The sequence below is a fragment of the Populus trichocarpa genome, chromosome 2 (assembly GCF_000002775.5).
Source record: "Populus trichocarpa isolate Nisqually-1 chromosome 2, P.trichocarpa_v4.1, whole genome shotgun sequence".
NCBI lineage: Eukaryota > Viridiplantae > Streptophyta > Magnoliopsida > Malpighiales > Salicaceae > Populus > Populus trichocarpa.
The window spans coordinates 7,778,179-7,801,266 of record NC_037286.2 but is presented as its reverse complement, the minus strand read 5'-3'; the positions used below and the strand labels follow the sequence as shown (position 1 = coordinate 7,801,266).

General features: G+C 30.6%; 1 protein-coding gene across 1 annotated transcript; it reads right to left on the bottom strand.

Annotated features, from left to right (window-relative positions):
* Positions 1-2,174: 2,174 nt before the first annotated feature.
* LOC7461823 (MADS-box protein JOINTLESS) lies at positions 2,175-13,525 on the bottom strand. Its single transcript, XM_024596256.2, has 9 exons — positions 13,357-13,525; positions 12,913-13,104; positions 3,825-3,903; positions 3,596-3,657; positions 3,402-3,501; positions 3,281-3,322; positions 2,999-3,040; positions 2,757-2,914; positions 2,175-2,498 (listed from the first exon to the last, which is right to left on the bottom strand). Exons 2-9 carry the CDS (start codon positions 13,092-13,094, stop codon positions 2,486-2,488), a joined length of 678 nt encoding a protein of 225 aa, XP_024452024.1. The 5' UTR covers positions 13,095-13,104; positions 13,357-13,525; the 3' UTR covers positions 2,175-2,485.
* Positions 13,526-23,088: the final 9,563 nt, after the last annotated feature.

Here is a 23,088-nt window from a genome sequence, read left to right as displayed (position 1 = left end):
CTGGCCGGAAAAAAAACTAGGATGACGCAGGTCATAGAATCGATGATGACACGATGGTTCAGCTAATAATAAGGTGTTTTCAAAGGTAATAAATTTTGATTATCAAAGTGTTTTTAAAAAAATATATATAATTTTTTAAAATTTATTTTTAAAATTAATATATATCAAAACAATATAAAAATATAAAAAAATTAATTTAAAATAAAAATAATAATTCAAAATTTCATGAGCACTCGGCACCAAACACAAACGATCTGCTTTAGACTTTAGTAGAATATGTTTAGCAAATCAATGCTTCTCGCTTTGTTTTTAGTTTTTACTTTTGAAAAACTTGTTCAGTATAGTTTTAAAAATTGTCTTGAAAACCATAATTTAGAAACTATAGCATGAAACCTTTTATTTTATTTATGAATCCAAGATTTATACTTGAAATATCAAGGTTGAGATATTGAACATAAGATTCCGCTCGAGTCTAAAAACTAATAGGTTAGATAACGAGTCCAAAAACTCGGAAGCTCAAATACAAACCAATGTTCTTTTGCCTCGGGCATGTTACATGATCCTATGCTTAACTGGATCCAACTGAGTTACACAACTTTCAAGAATGTCAATTGACCCAGCTAGAACACAAACAATTAGTCTTTGTAATGGGTAAAGGGTCTCCACGAAACCTAACAGGGTGACGTCATGCATCCGGGCAAAGACATAACCCTGTACACATACATATAGCAAGAGCACCCAAGGCTAGGCAATAGATGTCTGACCCTAAATATTTCAATTACCGTTCATGCTTCTTGTTATAAACTGAGCCCATAAAACAACGCAAGTCAAGGATGTCCCTGATTAGCAGATGACCCGCGGGTCAACGTTCTTTTTCTCTCAACATTACCTCGAATGATTTCTCACTCTACTTTATTTCCATGCAAGTTAGTGTGGTATATGATTTTATAAATGTTGATGAACCACGAGGTGATCAGTTCAAACATCTTCTCTTCATCCTTTTCATCACAATTCTGCAAACACAAACACTACACAATCTCCAATACCTCATTAATCCTAAGAAAACCACTGCTTCGATCATAATCATGCAACGTCTCACTGAAATCCCCTATCATCAAGATTTTCCTTGAAAAATTGTCGTGATTCCTGTCATCTTGTGCACCAAAATACCCGTTGTGAAACGTCAGTCTCCAACCTAGTGTAGCCAGGATTACTTGTCTCGTTATGTAAGATTAGATAAATTGAACCGTACTACAAATAATTTATTTTTTATGAAACCTTTGATTTAATCATGCAGGGACTTCAACCAACCATAGATTCTCGTCCAAGTACGTGAATAGAAAGGATAATATCGCTTTCCATCAATATTAGTAGGGACGGGTCTAGGAATGGTGATGTGTTTTATGTAATCTTGAAGAGGGAAGCAAGCGAGTGGACTGGATGGCTAAATAGGGTCATCATGTGCTTCATTTAAGAATGAATTCCTTTTGCTGTCCATCAGGGATTGATGATCGTTTGTATCAATACTCTGTTGGGGTTACTTGATGACAAAGCTAGAGAAAACCTTGAAGGGTTGTGGAATTTTTGTAGTAGTTTAACAGATTTTGAAGAATAAAAACAAAAAATGGCTTAGGCTATGGTTCATGATATCTTGCATATAAATCTCTTAAACATGATTAAAAAAACCCCCTTTAATGCTTAAGTTAAGGATGATATAAAAAGAACGTAAATAGGATGAAATGATGGGAAAATGTTCCTTTCTGTGTAGTTGCGAGTAAAAATATGCATCTACATAAAATGAACTTGAACAATATAAAGTAGAATTGCGTACATAATAATGTGTACCTTACTCATAGAGGCAATTATATAAAATAATTACTTTCATCATGAGACCATACAACCAACCTGTAAAACTATACATTGATGTGAATAATCACACTATTAACTTGTAAAACAAAACACTTGGATGGTATTTAATATTATAATTGATTTTTAAAATATTTTTATTTAGTTATGCATTAAAATAATATTTTTTAAATTTATTTTTCACAAAAATACAAACTACAACAATCTAAAATCACCCAATCTTTTTTTTTTTTTTCATTCGTTTTTCCGTATGAACATAGGGTGAGTGCAATAATTCATAGGATTTTTTTGGCCCTATATCATTGTCATGTCTGAATGTCATAATACTTAATTAATGGTTCTCCTGCCTTTCAGTTCTTGATCAATTCACAGTTGATTTATTTAGGACCATGTTGAAGTCCCGGGAACATATTTTCAGTTCTAAATTTCATACACACATCACAAATAGCATGATACAGTAGTTCTTCAGGTGAAGAAAGCGAATCCAGCTTCATTGTCACATCAACTCAAACATATATAAATACCAGTATCTCATGGGATAAGTCGATCTTCCAGCGATAGCAGATCTGTTCCTCGCAAGATTCTACTGGATCAGTTCATTTTCCTCCAGCTTTCAGCATCAGATGGCCAACCTGAAAGCAGTTTTAAGTTGATGCAATTGAGCAATTACTCAATCTTTGAGCACATAACACACTATCTATAGTTGCCTCATTTATATAAAGAAAGTTTCACCCAATGGAGCGTTATAGAGAACTAATGAGTGATTTAATCATTCATTTTATGATCCATGGATCCTTAAATGGCTGAAAGAAGAAAAGGTACATGAGAAGAGATACGGAGAAGACAATTGCATGCAATTTAATCAATATATTATAGATAATTAAGCTCACCCTAATTTGAGAGAGGTATCGGAGCTATCATCCTCCACAGGAGGGCCACTGCTGCAGCTGCAAACATTGGTTGTAGACTCCGATGACATCCCTTCTTCCTGAACTGCTGTGTCTAAATCGACAAGGGCGGGTCCTTTTCCCTTGTAAATGGTTGCGATCTGCTTTCAAATTCAATCTCGCTTTATCTCACTATTCAAGTCTTGACAAACAAAATTATAAGCAACTTTGCTACATATTCTTACCTTCTGTTTTAGTTGCTTATTCTCTTCCAAAAGCTGTACTCCCTGCATTATTGGATTAAACCAAGAAATCAAAGAATCGATGACATATTGACTTTGCTTATCTTAACAATGATTGAAATATGAAAACAAGACTAATGATTGATGGCGACTCCACAGAATATTTCTTTTTTTTTTCTTCTTATCAAAGAACGACTCTTGCATAATTCTATTTATGCAAGGACATATCTTGACGAAGTCATGACCAGCAGGTCTCGTATACCATGAAATCTGTAACATTCTAACCTTCCTTTCAAGGGTAGATATCTCATTCATAATTCGTTCTCCCTGAAAATAATAAAAAAAAAAAGTTACTGCAAAATAAGCATCTATACATGGTTATGTTAGGTAGTAAATGGAGACCAACCTTGGTTTCAAGCACGCGGCTAAGTCCTACTTCAAGCGCCTTTTCCAATTGCTGCAATTCTTCTATATTTAGTCCGTGAAGATCTTCACCTCTCATCCGCCTGCCATCCATTGAAGGGATACATCCCATTAGAAGTTAGAACTACAGTCATGGAGCAGTTAACACCTTGTCAAGTTCCTTACTAAAGGTTTTACCTTAGCTGATGACTCTTCTCGGAAACTTCCTTGCTCAATCGCATGTGATTGCTGTTTTCTAGCTATAAAATAGCCAAAAATGAAATTGCAGGTTAAGGAAGTTATAACCCGCAGAGCTTGAAAAACACCTTGACCATGCACTCAAAATGAATAAACAGGAAAACATATTTTCCTTACTGTCGAGGTGATAATCATCATGCAAAACTATTATTATAGTAAAACGAATTACCTGCAACTCAAGAGACGGCGGATTTATTTTGTCGAGGTTATTGGAGTGCAGATTATACCTTGCAAGCACATCCTTCATACTACACAGATATGATACAGTTAGTAAATCATATTGAAAGCTTGTGACAGAGAAAATGAACGATAGAGATCATTGCCACACGAGCTTTTTGTTTTTTCTTTTTCTTTAATAAATTAGATATTCATCGAAGCATCTTAATGACTAAAAGTTATCCACCAAGTCGAGAGCTATCTAAATAGACACAAAATTTAAAATGAGAAAGAAGAAGAGAAAAAAAAAACCCTAGCATTATAGAAAGTCCAAGCTGAAATTCAACTGGATCATAAGGTCGAGTATACATAGCTGCTTCCATTGTAAAACCAGATAGCATCCTTGATACAGTGGGGCATGGGGGGGGGGGGGGGGGGGGGGGGCATTATGAATGGTCCAAAAAACTTATTCAGCTAGACTTGAAAAATCGATCCCACTAATTCTACTCACAGAAACCGAGTTATACCTGGTATATTTCTTCTCTTGCTAACTGAAATTCAAAACAAAGAAAGATGATTTCAGCAAAAATCACACACATGCTGCAGATCATCAGTGGGAGTTTCGACCCTTTAACGTTTTGCAAGTCCCCCAGGGCCTATGCTCCATGAAATATTATCTTCTATGGTGAAATATATCTTATTACTTGCAGTAACAATTAAAACAGATAATAACTTGAAACTTTCTGGTTCAAATTTGTCAAATAAAAAAAAATTATGTCCTAAAAAACATAATTATACTAGGTCATGGATTAAATTTTGTTTTTCCAGCTAGCTATGCCTCAACAAATTGAATATGATGGACATAAAACATAATAGATTTGATAGCGAGTTTGTACTTTAATCTGGATAGCCAATCCTCAAATTTAAATATTATCATTTGATGTGACATTTGTGTTCTCTGCAGCATTATAGAGGTAACAAAAGGTGGTGAAAAGAGTTGAATGATTGATTACGCAAATTTCTTTGCACTGGATTCATTCATGTCCGTGTGTGTACAGTTGAATGATTGAATAATAATCAATATTCAAGAACACATTCACAAAAACCTCAGACTAGCAAGTTTTTTTTTTTTTTTTGGTTATGATGGTAAGGGATATTCTCAAACCAATTTACATGCCAGCTGAATCTGAATCTAAGTCTTCTTTTTGAATGATATTAGAAACACATGTATCCCCATCAATCCGGAGCATTCAAATGAATTCAATACAATTTTATGAGTAATGACCCAAAGATTTACCTAGAAAGTCAAGAAATAAAACACAACTCCTTAAGCACCGTATTAATACCTTGAGATTAGCTAGTTTGTAAATTTTGAAAATCATCCAATAGGACATTGTTTACATTAACAAGGTGATGATATTATATATACACACACTACTGGGAACCTGTTTTAGGTGGAAATGGAAGGATACATCAAAGAGGAAACTGGATTTTAGTAGTATTTATCATAGTGGAATTTTCTTTTCTTCCCATTTTTCTAATTGAGATTCATAATGAAACATTGAATAGGAAATTGGAAAAACTGCTGCTTAAAAAAAATATAGAATAAGGAACCATTAACCAGCAGAAGTTGTGTTTCTTTTTCAAACACTGTTCTCTAACACATTAGAATTTAATTAATGAAAATAAAATGAGCCTCACATAGAGAAAACAAATATTATTTTTTTAACTTTGTTTCTACAGAAAGGATCGGGTATGCAAACCTCCAGTCCCTTCCTTTCCGTTGGGTATAAATCCCAATCAAAATTAGAGTGTTAGTTCCCCCTTCCCTTTCAGCCATCCGCCTCAAACACTCAAATAATTTTATTTTATTTTTTGGTTAAACAAATATATAATTTAAGAATCTGACAACAAGGCCTTCAATGCTACTATACCTTCTCACACAAGCAACAGTTGTGCTGTTTCGATACGTTACCGATAGGGGCATTATATTCATGTGTTGTACCTAGTTTTCTCTAGCTGTCAGAACATTGGGCGTCTTAAAGTTGAGTTTACCGAGTTGAGAGTTTCTCCAAAATCTCTACACAGTACTATTTCCTATAGGCAGAGAAATCTCCTCGCATCTTTGCCCATAGCAGATCTAGCCGAACTTGTAAAATTTGGTAGTTCTGTATGCTTTTGCTCTTTGCACTCTGTGGTACCAAGTTTCCTAACGTGTAAAAAATATAAGTGAGAACTTTCTCGCTCTAGAGATGGATCTAATGTGTTCGTTGTCCGGGAATGTTTCTTTATCCTATAACACAAAACCGTTAAGATGCTGGCCTTATTTGGAGTCTTGTGACAGCTAAAAGGTACTTGGATAAAGAGAAAACTAAACTGATTACGAGAAGGAAAATAATAAAATAAAATTTTCTTTGGTTGTTTGATTTAAGAGAAGGGATGGAAATAAATTTTTATTTGTTTGGATATATTGACAGGCAAAAAAAAAAAGGAAGACGTTTTAGAGCATATTATGACCAAGATTCTGTCATTTTTTTTTTATTTCCTTTGATTTCCTCTCAAATTGGACGAAAATCCATTGTTTTGAAAAGTAAAAAAATTATTTCCCCCTCCTTTTCCCTCACATCTTTTTTTTTTGTATTCCTAACTCGTGTTCATATTCAAAAATTAGTTTTGTAGTTTACCTCTCTGGAATTTTTATTTATTCTCAAAATACTTCTTTATTAAAAAAATTAAAAAAAAACAGATGTTTTATTTGGCTTACATCTGAATTTTTAAGAAAAAAAAAATATATCTATCCTTATTATAATATTGAATAACTTTGAAAACAGTTTTTGATGTTTTCCACTTTTCTAGATAATTAGAGAAATAAAAAAAGTAATTGTTTTAAATGAATAAAAGCGTTGTTAATTATTTTTTATTTTTTAATAAACTAAAAACATTTCACAAATAAATTACCTAAGATTTCCGAAAGACAACTTTTCCTCAAAAAAGAGGGATCATTTTCCGATATTAATGAGAGAAATTATAGCAATGCTTTTAGTATTTGTTTTCAAAAATTTTCTTATTAGTTTTCAGCAAGGTGACACTTCTAGAAATCCTAGATTTGTAATAAAGTTAAAATTTGAATAACAAACAACCTCAAACTAAGAAATCATATTTGAAATGAGTTAGTTACAATTATTTGATAGGAGTGATAAAGTCTAAATTTGAATAACAAACAACCTCAAACTAAGAAATCATATTTGAAATGAGTTAGTTACAATTATTTGATAGGAGTGATAAAGTCTAAATTTGAATAACAAACAACCTCAAACTAAGAAATCATATTTGAAATGAGTTAGTTACAATTATTTGATAGGAGTGATTATCGAGAACCAAGTGAGGAGCTAGAACTTAAAAGAATGGAGGTATGAGAAAACTTGGGATAAACTTGAAAATAAATTAGCTAATGAAATGCTATAGAGATAGTAAATAAGTTTTTTAGGATGCAAATACATATTTTCTAGTAAATAAATCTTAACTTTAAAAATATAATTAAAAACCAATAAACTCTCAAAGTTTGGGGTTGTCATGCATGGTGCCCTTAATCCCATACCTAATTTCATTCCTAATATAATATATTTATGAAGATTTTGATATTTAAATTTACTAGCAGGGATATCACATTCTTCACAAGTGAATCACATCACTCCCTTATCGAGATGAATGAAGTTCTAATAATATATAACATAAATTGTAGTAATATGTATCAATAGATAATTACAAGTTTTTTCTAATCCACATTAAAATAATGATCTTTTAAGCATCCTCATTCGATAATGCAACCAAGGCTTTGTTTGATCTTGTTCTATTTATGGCTTAAACAATTGTTAGTACATAAAAGCAAAAGATAAATATATATCGTTTTGTTAGAAAATAATATAAATCATATCATAATTAGAAAATAATATAAATTATAACTCGAAACTTCACCTAAAAGTTTAAGCTAATCTAGATAAAGCTATATTTGAATATATTTTTGGTGAAACAAACTAACTTTCTATATATAAAGTATATGGAACTAATTTTTATGTCATTTATTATTATTAATCCAATCCTTAAAATTATTTTATTGTTCATGCACAAGAAGAAAAATGCTTGACAATTTATTATATCAATTAGCATTATGACATGAAATTCATATAGTTTGGTTAGTAATAATACTTGAAATTTAAGCAGTGATTTCATCTCAATATCTCATTAGAATTGTTTCCATTGCTCTTTCCATAGGAACAAGAAACCACAACCCGACATGATTTTGTTAGGTGTTAAAATTTATTAAGAACATATTATTTTTTTTGGTTAAAAGCCTTTCTTGTTCCTATATTTTGTACTAGTTTTTTTTTTCTACTTGAATATATTACTTGAAGCTAGGGTTATGATAGACCAGCTTCCTTCTATCCAATTTATGATTCACGGATGGGAAAAGATAGACCAGCTTCCTTCTATCCAATTTATGGGGCCATTGTGATTTCAACTCTTCTTTCCCTAGAAAAACAGCAATCACTTTCCATTTCCACTTGCAGAGACAAAAAAAGAGACCAAGACCACACTTGCACCTTGTTATTTCAACGACTTAAAAAGTTCTTAAGACAATTGGCAGTCAACTGACGCCGGCAATAACACCTCGGAAGATGCCATAATAGATGTTTCTCACTAAATCACAAATTGACAGTCGACGTTGGTTCTTATTGGGGAGGCCAGAGACGACAATCCTGTCAGCAACCTCCACATGAATCAATCTCTATTAGATTATCGAGTCCAGCCATAAGTGTTCACAATTTCTTTTGTTGATATTTCTGAACTCCCACGCCAACTTTGTAGGAGTCGAATAATTTTTAAATTATAAATTTGTAACCATTATCTCACCAAAAGTTTGTGATTTACAAGCCTAAAAAGACATAATCATTATTTTATAGAAGACAATCTTTTTTCCTCGAGAACATATCACATGCATTTATTTTGTCTTCATTCATCAAAGATAGTGACGTTCGAATTTTATAATTTTCAAATATTTTTAGTGCAATAATTTTTAAATAATACACACCATTATACGGTCAAATGCAAATATCATTATATCTTTATTATTACTAAGTAAAAATCTATTTTTGATTATGGTATTTTCAAGTATTGTTGAAAAACTAGTTCAAGAAGGTTATCAATTTCTTTAAAAAAATAGTTTAATTTATGCATTTGATTTGATTTTAGTTTGTTAACAATTATATAGGTTCAAATTTTTGTAAATAAACATTTATATCATAATTTTTTTAATAATATTACTTAATAAAATATAAATAAATAAACTGTTTTTTTGCTTCTTTTTGTAATGAATTTGAGAGAACGAAAATGACAAGACAAAAAGAAAAGAAGGGGCAAGCTATGTTCCACGTGCCTGAGCAGCAAGTCAAGCACACTCCTAACCCCAGTACGACAGGGCATCATTAAGTAGGGAAAAAACGAGAGAAGGAGAGGCAGTCCCCAATTTCTTACTTAACGGTTACTGGACGGCCACGAAAAATTAGGACAACCTCCCAAAATCCACTTATTTCATTGGTTTTTGATACAAACCAATAAATAAATTTAATTTATCTTTGAAATAATTTTAAAATAAATTTTTATCTTTGCAGAAACATATGACAACACAACATGAATTTCTATTAAATATATAGAGTTACCATACAAAAATCCCAATTCAAAATTTTATTGCTAAATATTTTATTTTCGATTAGTCTCCTAAAATACAAGTTAAACAACCTTATTTATTTTAATCCTCAATTTATCTTGAAAAGAAAATAAAAATTCTAATGAATATTTATGAAATTATTACAAGGATTCCTACACTAAAGAGAAAATAAAATTATGAAGCACAATATTTGATTTCCTAGACTTGATAGAAAAAATAAAAACACCGCAAAAGGAAAAATATTTTCCTAAATTAAGTAAGAATAAAGATAACTAAGAACATAAATCTCTTTTACTAATCCTCCTGCATCAGTTTTCTGAGTTGAAAAGAATTCATTCTCAAAATCAAATTATTATTGCCTCAATGTCACTGATGTCCAATCAAGGCTCTCCAATCCCTTCTTTCTTTGTTTCAAGCGCATTATAGTTCTAGGTTTCAATTTAGTCTTTTGATGTTAAATCTCGAAATCAAATATAAATAAATCAATAACTTTATTTTGTTGAAGACCTTCCATATTCTCTCTTACTCAACCTCTAGCTTGATACTGAGGAAACCATTATTGACATTATTGCTTCCATTACTATCTTTGTTTATGTCACAATTAACATCATAATCATCATCAAAATAACTAATACAAATTGGTGATTAATTCTAGCCCACAAAAAAACTAGAATCATAAAAAATCTTAGCTTGATAATACCAATCAAGAGGTTGCCACCTATACTCTTGCCACTGAAACAGGTTTTCAAAGCTAACCATAGATCAATGATCATCGCCACCAACTAAAGATATAATTTTGTAACATGTCTCTACATTTCTCTATCACTAGTTCCTAAATGTCTGTTTTCCAAGGGGAACCTCCCAATCCCCTACACGTCCTGTTTGGAAATCTTTTCTAGCTATGATTATTCAACAACACACTAACTAACCATCAGAAATTATTGGACTCGTATATACCAACACAAAAGGGAACACAAGAAACACAAAATAATGTCGAATAGGGTCACCACATAAAAACCCTGATTCAAAATTTTATCACTAAATACTCTCTTGCAATCCAAGACAAGCAACCTTATTTATATTATTCTCAAATCTAACTTGAAAAGAAAAAATTCTAATAAATAATTATGGAGGAGTTATAAAGATTCCTAAACTAAATAAAAAAAAGTAAAATGATCAAGCTTAGCATTTGATTTTCTAAACTAAATATGAAAAAATAAAAGCTCCATAAAGAAAAATTATTTTTCTAAACTTAATAAAAATAACTAAAAATACAAATACGTCTAAAAATATAAAGGGGTACGTCCACTCTATCTCAACTTTACTACTGAAAAAATAACCAACCAAACTCAAATGAAAATCCCTTTAGTTTTACGTTTAGAGTATAATATGAGACTGTTTTTTCATTGTGGAACAATGCTGTACAAACAAACAAATCATACAAGATGAAGATGCATATAAAAATACAAGACGGATATTTTTTTTGCAAAGACCAATCGCTTAACTATTTTCAATTATCTGTCATAATATCAATTAGTTTGCAGGGAGTCTCAAAATTTTTTGTATAAATAGTTTGGTTGCAAATCATTTTTCATTCTTGAAACATATATGAAAACAAGATATGCCATAAGTATTTTCCAAAATCAGGTTGTATATGAGCTCGTATTGCTTCAATAACAATAAAACACTCTTTGGACACACACTGAGAATCTTAACAATCTTTGTTTCACTCCACTAACGCAGTTCCTCAGATCTTATCAACTCAAGTATCCAAGAATCCCGGCACTTATGCTCAAACATTTCTTTCCAACGTTGTCTTCGTGAATGCAGGAACCAACCTATTATTCCTCTCCAAGAGGATATTATTTAAGAGTCTGTGGACTTCCAACCTGAAAGTCTCAAGTTCACTTTTTAAGACAGGTAATTGAAGTGAGAATTCAGGACAGAAGTAAGGCTTGCCCTCCTTATGTGATCCGAGATTCAAAGAACCTCTCCATGACTGCTGAAAACTTTTCAAAAAAAAAAAAAGGGAATAAAAACTGCTCGTTTTCTATTAAAGTGATCGATTAAACAACAACTATTCGAACGAAATTCGCATTTGCATTTTGGTACAATCCACAGTGTCGTTGTTAGCCCTGCTGCTGCTGAAGGCCCTTGTAATCATCAGTAATCACAGTCAGAGACCTTGTAGATCATCAATATTTTATGGTAACAGCTCCCCAGCCATTATCTCGCTTGGAACCAATCCCTACAAAATATCTTCCTCCGAAATTCTCGAAGCCTAGCTATGTTACCAAATTAACTATCTTCACATTTCCAAAAAAACCGAGGTAACTTTTTAGTCCTATGCATCCGTGGTTGTCACTTAATTAGCATATCATATAGAAGCACTTAAATGTTGTTTGAAACTTATACTGACATAATTCAAAGGGAACTACTACAAGATATGTTGAGGATCAGTTCAGCTATATATATTTTAGTCTGAAAAGGAAACAATATTAACTCCCATGCTAACCACAGATCACATTCAACAACCCCAAATAATAATAATAATTGTTTGTTGTTCATGATTTTTTAGCTTATCAGCTTATCATATGCAGTTGTTAAATCTTTAAGAAAACAAGATTAGAGACTTGGAGTTAAATAGTTTAGAACCTTTTCATCATGCTACACACCTCCGAAACAAGAATAAGGCAGGACAATAAATTACTAAAACGACCCAGACCTTTGAACATAAACCCAGCTAGATTACAACAATGAAACTAAATCCTGAAAAGAGCAAAAACCCAACTTAGGAAAGAGGATTTCATGTAGAAGAAAAGAATATCCCAAAAATGAAGTGCTTCTCTCTTCTTTCTCTCTCTCTCTTTTCCAAAGAGCAGTGAAGTATAGAATTTGGGTTAAAACATGAAAAGTTGGATGTGCTTAATCGTTGAAGGAGGTAAGCTTACCTAATTATCAGTGATATAAGAAACTATATGAAACTTACTGCAAGGGATCTGGATTCTTCCTCTATCTAATTATTGGACTTTTAAAAGTCCATAAAATTAAGTACATGGATATAAATTTATGTTTGGATACGAGGCTTCAAACCCATAGGAAATTGACATGATTGTAATTTTAACAAATATTCCACTAAGATCATACAGTCCTAAAACAAGAGTAGAAATCTAAAACTCCATGCCTCTATCTCTGTGATCTCTCTCTCACTCACTCACTCACTCACACACACACAGTACTCACTGATAATTATACTCACATCAGCATATAGACAGACACAGTAAATAAGGGATAGAGAGTCCGCGAGGAGAAGTCATATACATTAATCGAATAAAAGAGATCTTCAGCACTAAAGGTAAAAAAAAAACTGCAGTACCTGGAGCTGGAATACTCAAAGAGCTTGCCGGTAGCAGAGAAGATGATGACAGCAACCTCAGCATCACAAAGAACAGAAAGCTCTTCAGCTTTCTTGAAAAGCCCTCGCCTCCTCTTGGAGAAGGTTACTTGTCTTGCAGTCACGTTGTCAATCTTCTTGATCTTGATCTTCTCTCTAGCCATTATACTTTCCCTTAAAAAGAAAAAACACACAACGTTTACATTGTCCGTACAAAAAAGAACAGACACATGAAATGACATGGAGACGGAGCTCAGAAAAGTGGGGTTCTGTTAATTTAAGACAAAAATTTAGCAGAAACCCTAGCTAGAAAGACCCAGTTCAGATCCAAGCAGAAAACACCCCAAGAAAACGCCAATCTTGGCTCGTGAACATGCAAAAGAACTGAAGTAGGAGATATGAATTGATGAGCTTTCCCTTGTTTACCTTATTGGGAGCTGGCTTGAGTTAGGTCTGATCAGAGGAATCAAAAGCTTCCTGTTACCGAAAGTAAAACAAACACCGGAGAGAGAGAGAGAGAAGGAAAAGGAAAACTTTGGGTGTTGTGTGTTCAAGAAAGGAAAGGTTGTCTTCCCTTTTATAGCGAAACAGGGATCCTCATTTTCTTATCTGTGGTTTGTGGCATTTACTTTTAAAATAAAATAATCCTTGTACGAGGCAAAATAAAACTAAATTATAAATGTTTACAGAAAGATCGATTTTTCTTAAAAAAAAAAAAAAAAAAACCCTCCATCCTATTCCTTTTTGTCCCAATTTCCCTTTAAAAAAATTAGAGTATAAACCCTGGATAATTTCTCTTGGATTTGTTTCTAAGTGCTTAATAAATAATTTTTTTATCAATAATATAATAATTTGAAGTCTAAAGTTATGTTTTTTAAAAAAATTTAGTTTTTTATCTCTAAATTAATTTTTATAATATTTTTTTATTGTTTTAATATACTGTTATTAAAAACAAATTTTAAAAATAAAAAAAAATATTATTTTAATATATTTTTAAATAAAAATTACTTTAAAAAATAATATCTAAAATAATATCTAAAAATGAAAACAAGAAGATGAGATTTTTTCTGGTAATTACTTTCTCGAAATTTAAGGTAATATAAAATCAGGTTTTTTGTGTGGACAAATCGCATTCCGTACAAATATGGCCAGACTGCCATCACATCAATGCTAGTGTAATTAATTACTCTACTTTTTTCCCTTCATGTATTGCGAAATTCCTCTTATTTTATCGCGATAAATTGGGCTAATTATCGATCAACAGTGTTCTTCATTAACTCATAAGCATCTACTTTTAGGGGGGGGTTTTTTTCCGTTGTAAGGTTTTAAATGTTGAGCTTGTTCTAATCCAAGTAGGTTTAGTTGTAACAGTGCAAACGCTGACTGTTCTCAGACGGGATGCCACAGTTTCTTCGAAATACAAGCAGCTGTGATTTTTGGACGGGACTAACGTCATTTGAAATCTTTCCCCTTTTCTACGTTATTTGTGGCACGCGGTATGATGTTGTTGTTGAATTTTTTTCCATGTAAAACAGGAATGTAAGAAAAATAATCAAAATTCAAATTATTGGTTTAATTAGTAATTTAACTAATATAAATACAAAATAAAAAAATAATTAACAAAGAAAAAAATAAAAAGAACTCTACCTGAACCCATTTGGGTTATTAAACAACCTAATACTAAAAGGTAAAATTAAAAAAAAAACAATAAAAAAAACAATGGTTAAAATGAGAGAACTCTCAAACTTTGCGATCATAAATATAAGATTGAGATGATCTCGTAGAAAACAAATGAAAAAAATGTCTAAAGAGTAGTTCCTAGTAAATAAAATGAGAACGTCGTAACTTTACAAAAAGAAAAAGAAAAAGAAAAAATCTTAAACTCAATTTTAAACAAATAAAATATTGAATGATGAAAAATAAGAAAAAAATATAATTAAAAAAAATCAATTTAAGCCCACCAAGATCAAGATACAAAATCTCAAACCCAATTATGATACCAAGGTAACCGTGTATGAAGTAAATTAAATAAAATCATGAAGCATAATTACTAAACAACCCAATGTTGAAGGAAGAAAGCTAAAAAAAAAATTGATTTAAAAAAATTTGGATAACCCAATAGAAAGAAAAGAAAAAAAAACTTGAAGATGAATTTCTGAAAAATCAAATGGTAAATGATAAAATTGAAACAAATCAATTAAAAGGGGATAAAACCTGGTCTAATCTCTAAAACTCATGACCTGTGAAATCTTTGATCCGGGTCCAATAAAAAAGATTAATCCCTAACCAATTTAATTTTAACCAATTTAATTTTTAATGATGAAATCCCTAAAAAATATATTAATTTAAAAAACTTGTCAAACAAAAAAAAAACAACAATAAAAAGATTAAAGATTAAATTTGATAAGAAATTAACCCATGGATGAAATTATATATATATATATATATATAAAGCAATTAAAAAAAAAGAGAAAAGACAGGACACAAATGTACTATTTAATATTACAGCATTCAACTATAAAAACACAATCACATTGGTCTTTAATGCCTTTAACAATCCATTATGCATGATAAAAGATTAATATGTATAAATTAATATATTGCATGCTTCAATTTTAATTGTAGGTTTTATATGTAATTTTTAAAATAAAATTTTCAACAATTATAAATATTAAATCAAATCCAATTTGATATTTCCCAAACTTAATAAAATTTATTTAATATAAACATTTTTATTGACAAACTATTTTAAAAATTTAATAAGAAAATTAATCATATTAAAATTCTTATTAATATCCTAAACTATTTTACTATCCTCTAAATAAAAATATTTTGAATTAAAAACTCTATTTACTTAAAAGAAAAACTATTTTTCTAAAAACTATTTAATTAAACATTTTAATTAAATTTAATCCTGTTAAGATGTTGCAAAACTCAAAAATTTTAAATTAAATATTTTAATTCAATCATAATCTAATTAGAAAAAATAATTTTACAATTATTGGTTTTAATTTTAAAATGTAAAATTAGTATTTTATACATAGAGGGACAAAATCATAATTCTACCCCAATTATACCCTAGATGTCATTAGGTTTTAATTGCAGGGGTACAAACATAATTCTTCCCTTCAAAACCTTAAACTAAGCTCAGGGGAAAAAATGTAATTATGCCCCTATCTTTATCCTTTGTTGTAATAGCAAGTATGGGCTAGGGGTAATCATTTTCGATTCGATTCGGTTTTTATAAAAAAAAATAATCAAAACAGGTTTTTTAAAAAAAAGTAGAAACCGAACCGAAACCGGTTCAAACCGACCGGTTTTTGTTCGATTATTTTGAGGAAAAAATTGGTTTGGCTTGGTTTTTTCCGGTTTGGGTTATAAAACCGAACCGGACAGTTTTTTTAAAATTCTAATCAGTTTAATCAGGTTTTTTTCGCGGTTTGATTTTTTCGATTATTTTTTTCTGGTTTTCTTGGTTTAATCGGTTTTTTTGTTTTTTAACTCACCCCTAGTATAGGCTGCCCATGTCGACGGTAGCCTTTAGGAGTGAAAGCAGTGTTGTCACTGCACCTGGTGGCAGCGTAGGGCAGCAACCTTCACAGTACGCCAAATAGTGATGCGCGCAAATCGTCTGATTGTCCGCGAAACACTGTTAGGCGTACCAGCAAAACTGACACTGTCGATGGTGGCTGTTACAACCACCTAAAACCATTTTTTTAATTTCAATGGTGGATTTCGACCAAATCTGAAAAATCTAGCCAAAACTTTTATAAAAAAAAATCACGAGAGAAAAAATTACTTATAACAAAAATAGTTTATTCACATAAAATTAATTTGTAATTAACACAGATAGTAATTAAAATATACAATCAACAACCCTAATTGTCTAACAAATGCTCTGATACCATCATTGGTTTCTCGAAACATATACACGCAGCGAAAACGATAAATTTAAAATTTTTTAGGAGTCTCCATAGTCCTGTTAGATAGATCTATAGTTGTTAGGGTTTATATGAAGATTGCCTGAAGATCAGATGTTTATTTTGGCTTTGAATACTTTCTTTAAGGTTGAGTTATCACATACCACAAGTCGTCAAAGTGTCTTAACTCTAACGGTAATCCATACAAACCACCAGTTAGAAATCTCCTAAATCATTTTATAAGATAGGGATTGTTATACCTTTGAGTGCTGGCTTTTTTATTTTGTGTTTTGATGTTTCTATATCGTACTCTACTTTTCTTAAAAAAATAAGAGGCATGACATTTTATTTACAGGGAAACCTAAATACCCTATAAATGTCTAAATTTCGATTTCCTCGTAAATAATATCACATATATTATTTAATGATAATTTTTAAAAAATTTATTCAATCAAGTTCCAATTTGATTTTTCTAGATTTATAATTGCAATCATTTGTATTATTTACATTCTAACCCTTAATTTTTAAAATTTATTTACAAACAAATCATACCTGATTAATGATCCTATTTTAATTTATAATCAATGGTTCTTACATACGTGAACCATTAGGTTCCCTGATAAATTAGCCCAAATAAAATTCATAATCCTAAATAAAGTATAATAAAATAATTTTTTTAATAATTTATTATTAATTCAATAATTGATTGATTTTATATTTATATATCAAGTACACTATTTAGCAATCTCTCATGATCCCTTAAATATTAAATAAGTAATAAGTGATTTGACTTAACTTTTTAGTTACCAATTTTTTAGTATAATTATTATCCCTTCATCAATAATCTTTCGATTTAGACATTATAGCACGGAGTATGTCTGTTTTGTTAAATCATATTAGTTCTCAATATTATAATCACTGATTATTTGAATAAGATTTTAAAACTTTTTTCAAAACTCATTCCACTATGGCCAAAGATTTCATAACCAATACTCTTTTCTACATTTTTCTAAATAGATGAATCATCTCTTAGTTACTTAAATATCTTTATATAGTTTATTTTATACCCAATATCTTCTTATTTTTTACCATTTATTATGATAACGTATTACCATAATCAAAATATAATTCTCCATATAAGATAACTTAGTGATCTTAAGTCCAAGGATCACTTACACAATTAGCACACAAGTCTTTTTATAAACATATATGATCTCTCAATATGGAATTCTTTTGCGGGTCAGTTCAGTGTACATGTCATCTAACAAACACTTACATATTAGTTTCAGATATCTCTCATACCTTAATTTTTTAGAGCAACTGCTTCATTTAATAAAATAATAAACATAATATGCATCAATTTTAATAGCTCTGATTAATATATAATCTTAATAAAACATTAACCAGAAACATTTAAAAACAATGTTTTTGTGCAATGTGAATCTCATATTTACAATAATTTTATAATTTCTTATGTATAACATTTTTGTTCAATGCATTTTACACCATTAAGAAAAACTGTAAACATTATTCAATTATGAAATGTTGCATTAAAAGAGCTCTCACTAATGTGTGTATGTGTTATAAACATAATTTTATTTTAAAACAAATTTAGAGCTGAATGGCATTTAATGGAATAATCTTCCAAAATAATAATTTTAGTTATTATATTTAAATGAATTTTAATAAAAATATTTTAAAAATAAGGAGCTTTAAAAAAGAGCTCAAAAAATAATGGCATGATTGACCTGCTCCAAAGCCAAAAAAATAAAGGCAGGCGCATGCCACCCTAAAAGAGCAGGCCTTGCACCTGGTTCATTTAATTTTTTTTGCCAAGTTAGGCGTATAGCGCATCCTTTACCCAACTACTTCTTTCAAAACAACCAAACAAACATGTTGTTTCCTATTCTATTTCTAGCCACCTTAGGTGTCTGAAAAGTTGGGTCTCCAATTATCTGGCTTTTAAAAAAAATAATTATAACCATTTTAACTTAAGAACACCTAAAAATTACCTTAAAGACCTAAATGAACCCGTTTATGGTCTTAAATTATCCAAAATCGATTAAAAAACAAAAAATCAACCCAAATTCAAAAGACCTTTTGAGTCCAAGTCCACCTTCTTGAGCAAGATGAAGATCAAAGAACACCATAAAACATTCCTTATCATAAAATGAAACTTGTAAACACTAAGATCGACCATTTTCATTATTAGTCTAGTGTGACCGGGCCTCTAAAAAAACAAAGCCCGAGTGTGTAGTCTTCCCCAGCCAAGCCCACTCTCATAGGCCTTGTTTTATTTTATTTTATTTTTATAAGGTCATCTTCCCTTTTTATTTTATTTTTTTTTAAATAATAAGCAGATGATAGGTCGTCTGCTTCGACGAATAACATTTTGTTTGCTTCCCATAATTTAGCTGCTACATAGATGGATGAAAAATCAAGGGAGATGATTTTTGGATCCATATCTACCATTTCAAGTAAGATGAAGACCAAAAAACATCTTAATGGTTCGTTTTTTATGGTCAAAATTGGTGTCAACAAACCACTTCTTTTCTCATTATCGTTTTCATGCGAGTTTCTCTTTCCTCTTTCTAATTTAGTGACTGCAAATAATAATAAAAAAAATTTGGAGCAAAATAAAAATTATTGTTAATATGAGGTAGCTAAATATTCTCTGTGTTTTACATTTTAATCTTCTACATTTAAATTATTTATGTTTACTATAATTTGCAACCTAATTTCTTTTGATTAGACTATAAAATAGTTTGAAGGAAAGAAAAAGGTTAGAAAATAAAAAAGATCACCTAATTCAATGTTTATATAAATAATAAAGTTGTAAGATCTCACGTCGGCGGGTGATGAGTTAGTTGCTGACCTTATTAGTAGTGCTGGTCGCTGATCTATTGTACGCATTTTGGGGCGTCAGGCTCAGTGACGGGCTTGCGTCACCACGAACAAAATCGTGAGGACGGAATACCCAAAATGGACAATACACAGCAGGTTGGACCGGGCTGTTACAAAAGTAATTGAGTCATACCCAATTATTTTAGTTTGTAGTATAATTATTACTTGTTAGGGTGTGGTGGTGATTGTTTTTTAAAGTATTTTTTTGTTTGAAAATGTATCAAAATTAAAATAAAAAAAATTATTTTTAATATCAACACATTAAAATGATCTAAAAATATAAAAAAATAATTTAAAAATTTTTGTTTGAAAATGTATCAAAATTAAAAAAAAAATTATTTTTAATATCAACACATTAAAATGATCTACAAATATAAAAAATTAATTAAAAAAAATAAAAAAATAATTTCTTTTTAAAAACTTTTTAAAATATAAAAACAAATATCCTCACAAGAAACATTCACCATTTAAATTTACCCACGAGTTGCTCCTCGATAAAAGAACCAGGAACTGATAAATCATTAAGGTTACATGTCACTAGGAAACTGACCAGTAGCTAGCTAGGTAACAAAGCAGGAACAATGGCGCATATTGCACGTTTCCCGCTTGGGTCTTGCAGACTATTTTTAAACCACAAAATGGATTCCTCCGCACGTGAAGGTAGATGATGGGCCACAAATGTAATATTCCGAGGAAAACAAAAGAAAGTGATAGAAGACGATGAATATTGCATACATAACAGTAGAAAGTTACCAAATGGCTGCCTTTTCGTTCCAGTTACACATATACTCTGATGGATTTCGTTAAGAAGTGGAAAATATTGAATTCGGAACGTCCGAATCCCAGCCCAAATCCAACTGGACTTTCTTCTTGTTGCTGTTCAACAAGGGCTTAGCAAGATTCATCCAAATAATTACAACTTCATCTGAAAAAATAAATGTTCATTACATGTTGGAAACCATATTCTAGCTACAGTTTCTGATCGTGACATGGAAGAAAGAATACATTACCTCTTCTTTCCTTGTCACGCTATTCTTTTCTCACTTTTGTTTCGACTTTTCATACTGTTCTCAGTTCCAAGATTCGAAAGCATCATGAGAAAATAGGATTAAGATAGTATTTGTTTTTATGTTTTAAAAGTATTTCTGAAAAAAATTGAGATTTTTTTTATTTTTTTCTTTACTTTAAATTAATATTTTTTATTTTTAGATCATTTTGATGTGCTGATATGAAAAATAATTTTTAAAATATAAAAAAATTATTATTTTGATGCATTTCCGAGCAAAATATAATTTAAAAAATAACCGTTTTTACACTTTCAAATTTTGTCCTGGGTCATTTGATCGAAAGCACTAAATACAAGAAAAATCCACAAAGATCAATTATTAACAAATCAAACATTGAAGGATAAGTCTTTTAAAAGATCAATCACATAAAAGGATCCAAAAGAAAATAATAGTTAAAAAAAAAAAAGGTATGAGCCCACCTAGGCTAACCCCCGAAACACATGGGCTAGATCATAAGATTGAAATAACCTTATAAAAATAAAAACAAAGAAAACCATGAATTTTAATTATTTTTAAAAATCAACGGCAAGTAATGAAATCAAGAAAGAAAATAAGTAAAACAAAATTAATGTGAACTCGTGTTAGCTTATAAAATCTATGACCTAGGCCATTTGATTGGAAGCACCAAACTTGAAAAAACAACAAAACCCAAATTTTAATAAATCAAATGTCAAATGATAAAATTAAAACAAAATAAATAAAAAAAGATCCAGGAGAAAAAATAGCAAATACTAGAATGATGAATCAAACTTAAAAAAATAAATAAATGAGAGGATGAATAATTTTGGGTTTGAGGACTAATTGTTTTTTAAAAAAATTGACCCCGCAAAAGAACTTAAAGAATGATCACCAAATTAAAAAAATAACAAATTAAATTTTTAATTAAATGATGAAATTGAAAACAAATGAAAGTTTACACAATTGCCCTAAATCAACCCCATAATCTTATTCTGTTTAAACATAACATTAAATTAATATTAACATGTTTATACAACTTGGAGTTAATTATTTCATTTTTAGGTTCATAAACTAGAAAAATACGAGAACAATAACATCGATAATTAAAACATCACTGAAGCCGCCTTTTTCTTAATGAATTCAATTTAAAGATCACCCAGAATGAAGGCTTGTGGTTAATGCTCGGCGGGGAAAGTTCATAATTAATACGTGATCAATACTTTTAATTGATAAAAAATGTTTTTAAAAAATTGAGAACTAATTATTTTATGAAAAATATTCCAAGAGAAAAACTTTTAAGGGATCGAAAAGGTTAATTACATCATGGTAAATTTGAAAAAATCACAATGCAATAAGATAAATTTTAATGTGTGGCGTATATGTTTTTTGTGTAAGATATTTTATAAAAAATAATCATAAAAATATATATTTTTCTTATGCAAAAAAACACCTTAGTAAGTTTTTAATTGCCACAGTATATTTTATTCGAAACCATGGTGACAATACATGACGTTTTAGACACGAGCAACCGAGAGAAATCACTCACAATAACCGCTAAAAATCCATATTCCAAAGTTGAAAACCATGTCGAGTACTTCATACCATACCAAATACTTATGCAGCTTCAGCTTTAATTTTGGCTTTTGCACGTGGTTAATTAATTATATGCCTCTATTTCTTTTTTTTTTTAAAAGAAAATTAATAACACAGTTAGTACGCTCTATAACCAAGATGCAAGTGGAACACACTAGTTTGACCCTCAGCTTTTCCGTGTCATGATCGAGATTTCTTTCCAGCATTTTGCCATCAAATTCTACCACCTTCTTCTCCTTTCACATCTCTCTATTTTCCTTGGTAAGAGAGAGGTGCCAATGGCCATACCCTAGGCCAGCATCACTTGCACTTGCTGTTCAGGCAGTGAGTATTGATTAAATAATCATGTGGTACACGTCGTTTCCTACTAAATCTCTTGCTGGGTCAATTAATCTGATACTACGATCCACGATATCTCTTCAAGTTTCTCAGGAATCAATCAGGGAGCAGGGAGCTCAGCTCATAAACTATCAGCACACAAGACACTAGGAAGCAGGAAGTTCGTGCTAAGCGTCTACATCACCCAAGCGATCTCTTAGCGGACCAAGGCACTCCAGGTGGATACAAAGAGTATAATTAGTTTTCTACTCTCTGCTTTAGTACGGCAACATTTTTATTTTTCTCCCGGAGTCTTTTTGCAGATCGAAACACCCAATCATCAACAGGAGCGGTCTCCAGACTCAAAATCCCAAGATGGCTATTTCCCATCACTAAGT

What these genes read in the sequence shown, in the direction of transcription:
- LOC7461823 (XM_024596256.2), bottom strand. Translation starts at nt 13,094, where the DNA reads ATGGCTAGAGAGAAGATCAAGATCAAGAAGATTGACAACGTGACTGCA. An exon ending in CGCCGTCTCTTGAGTTGCAG is followed by an intron (nt 3,658 to 3,824) that starts GTAATTCGTTTT and finishes GCTATTTTATAG; the next exon opens with CTAGAAAACAGCAATCACAT. An exon ending in GCCGCGTGCTTGAAACCAAG is followed by an intron (nt 3,323 to 3,401) that starts GTTGGTCTCCAT and finishes TATTATTTTCAG; the next exon opens with GGAGAACGAATTATGAATGA.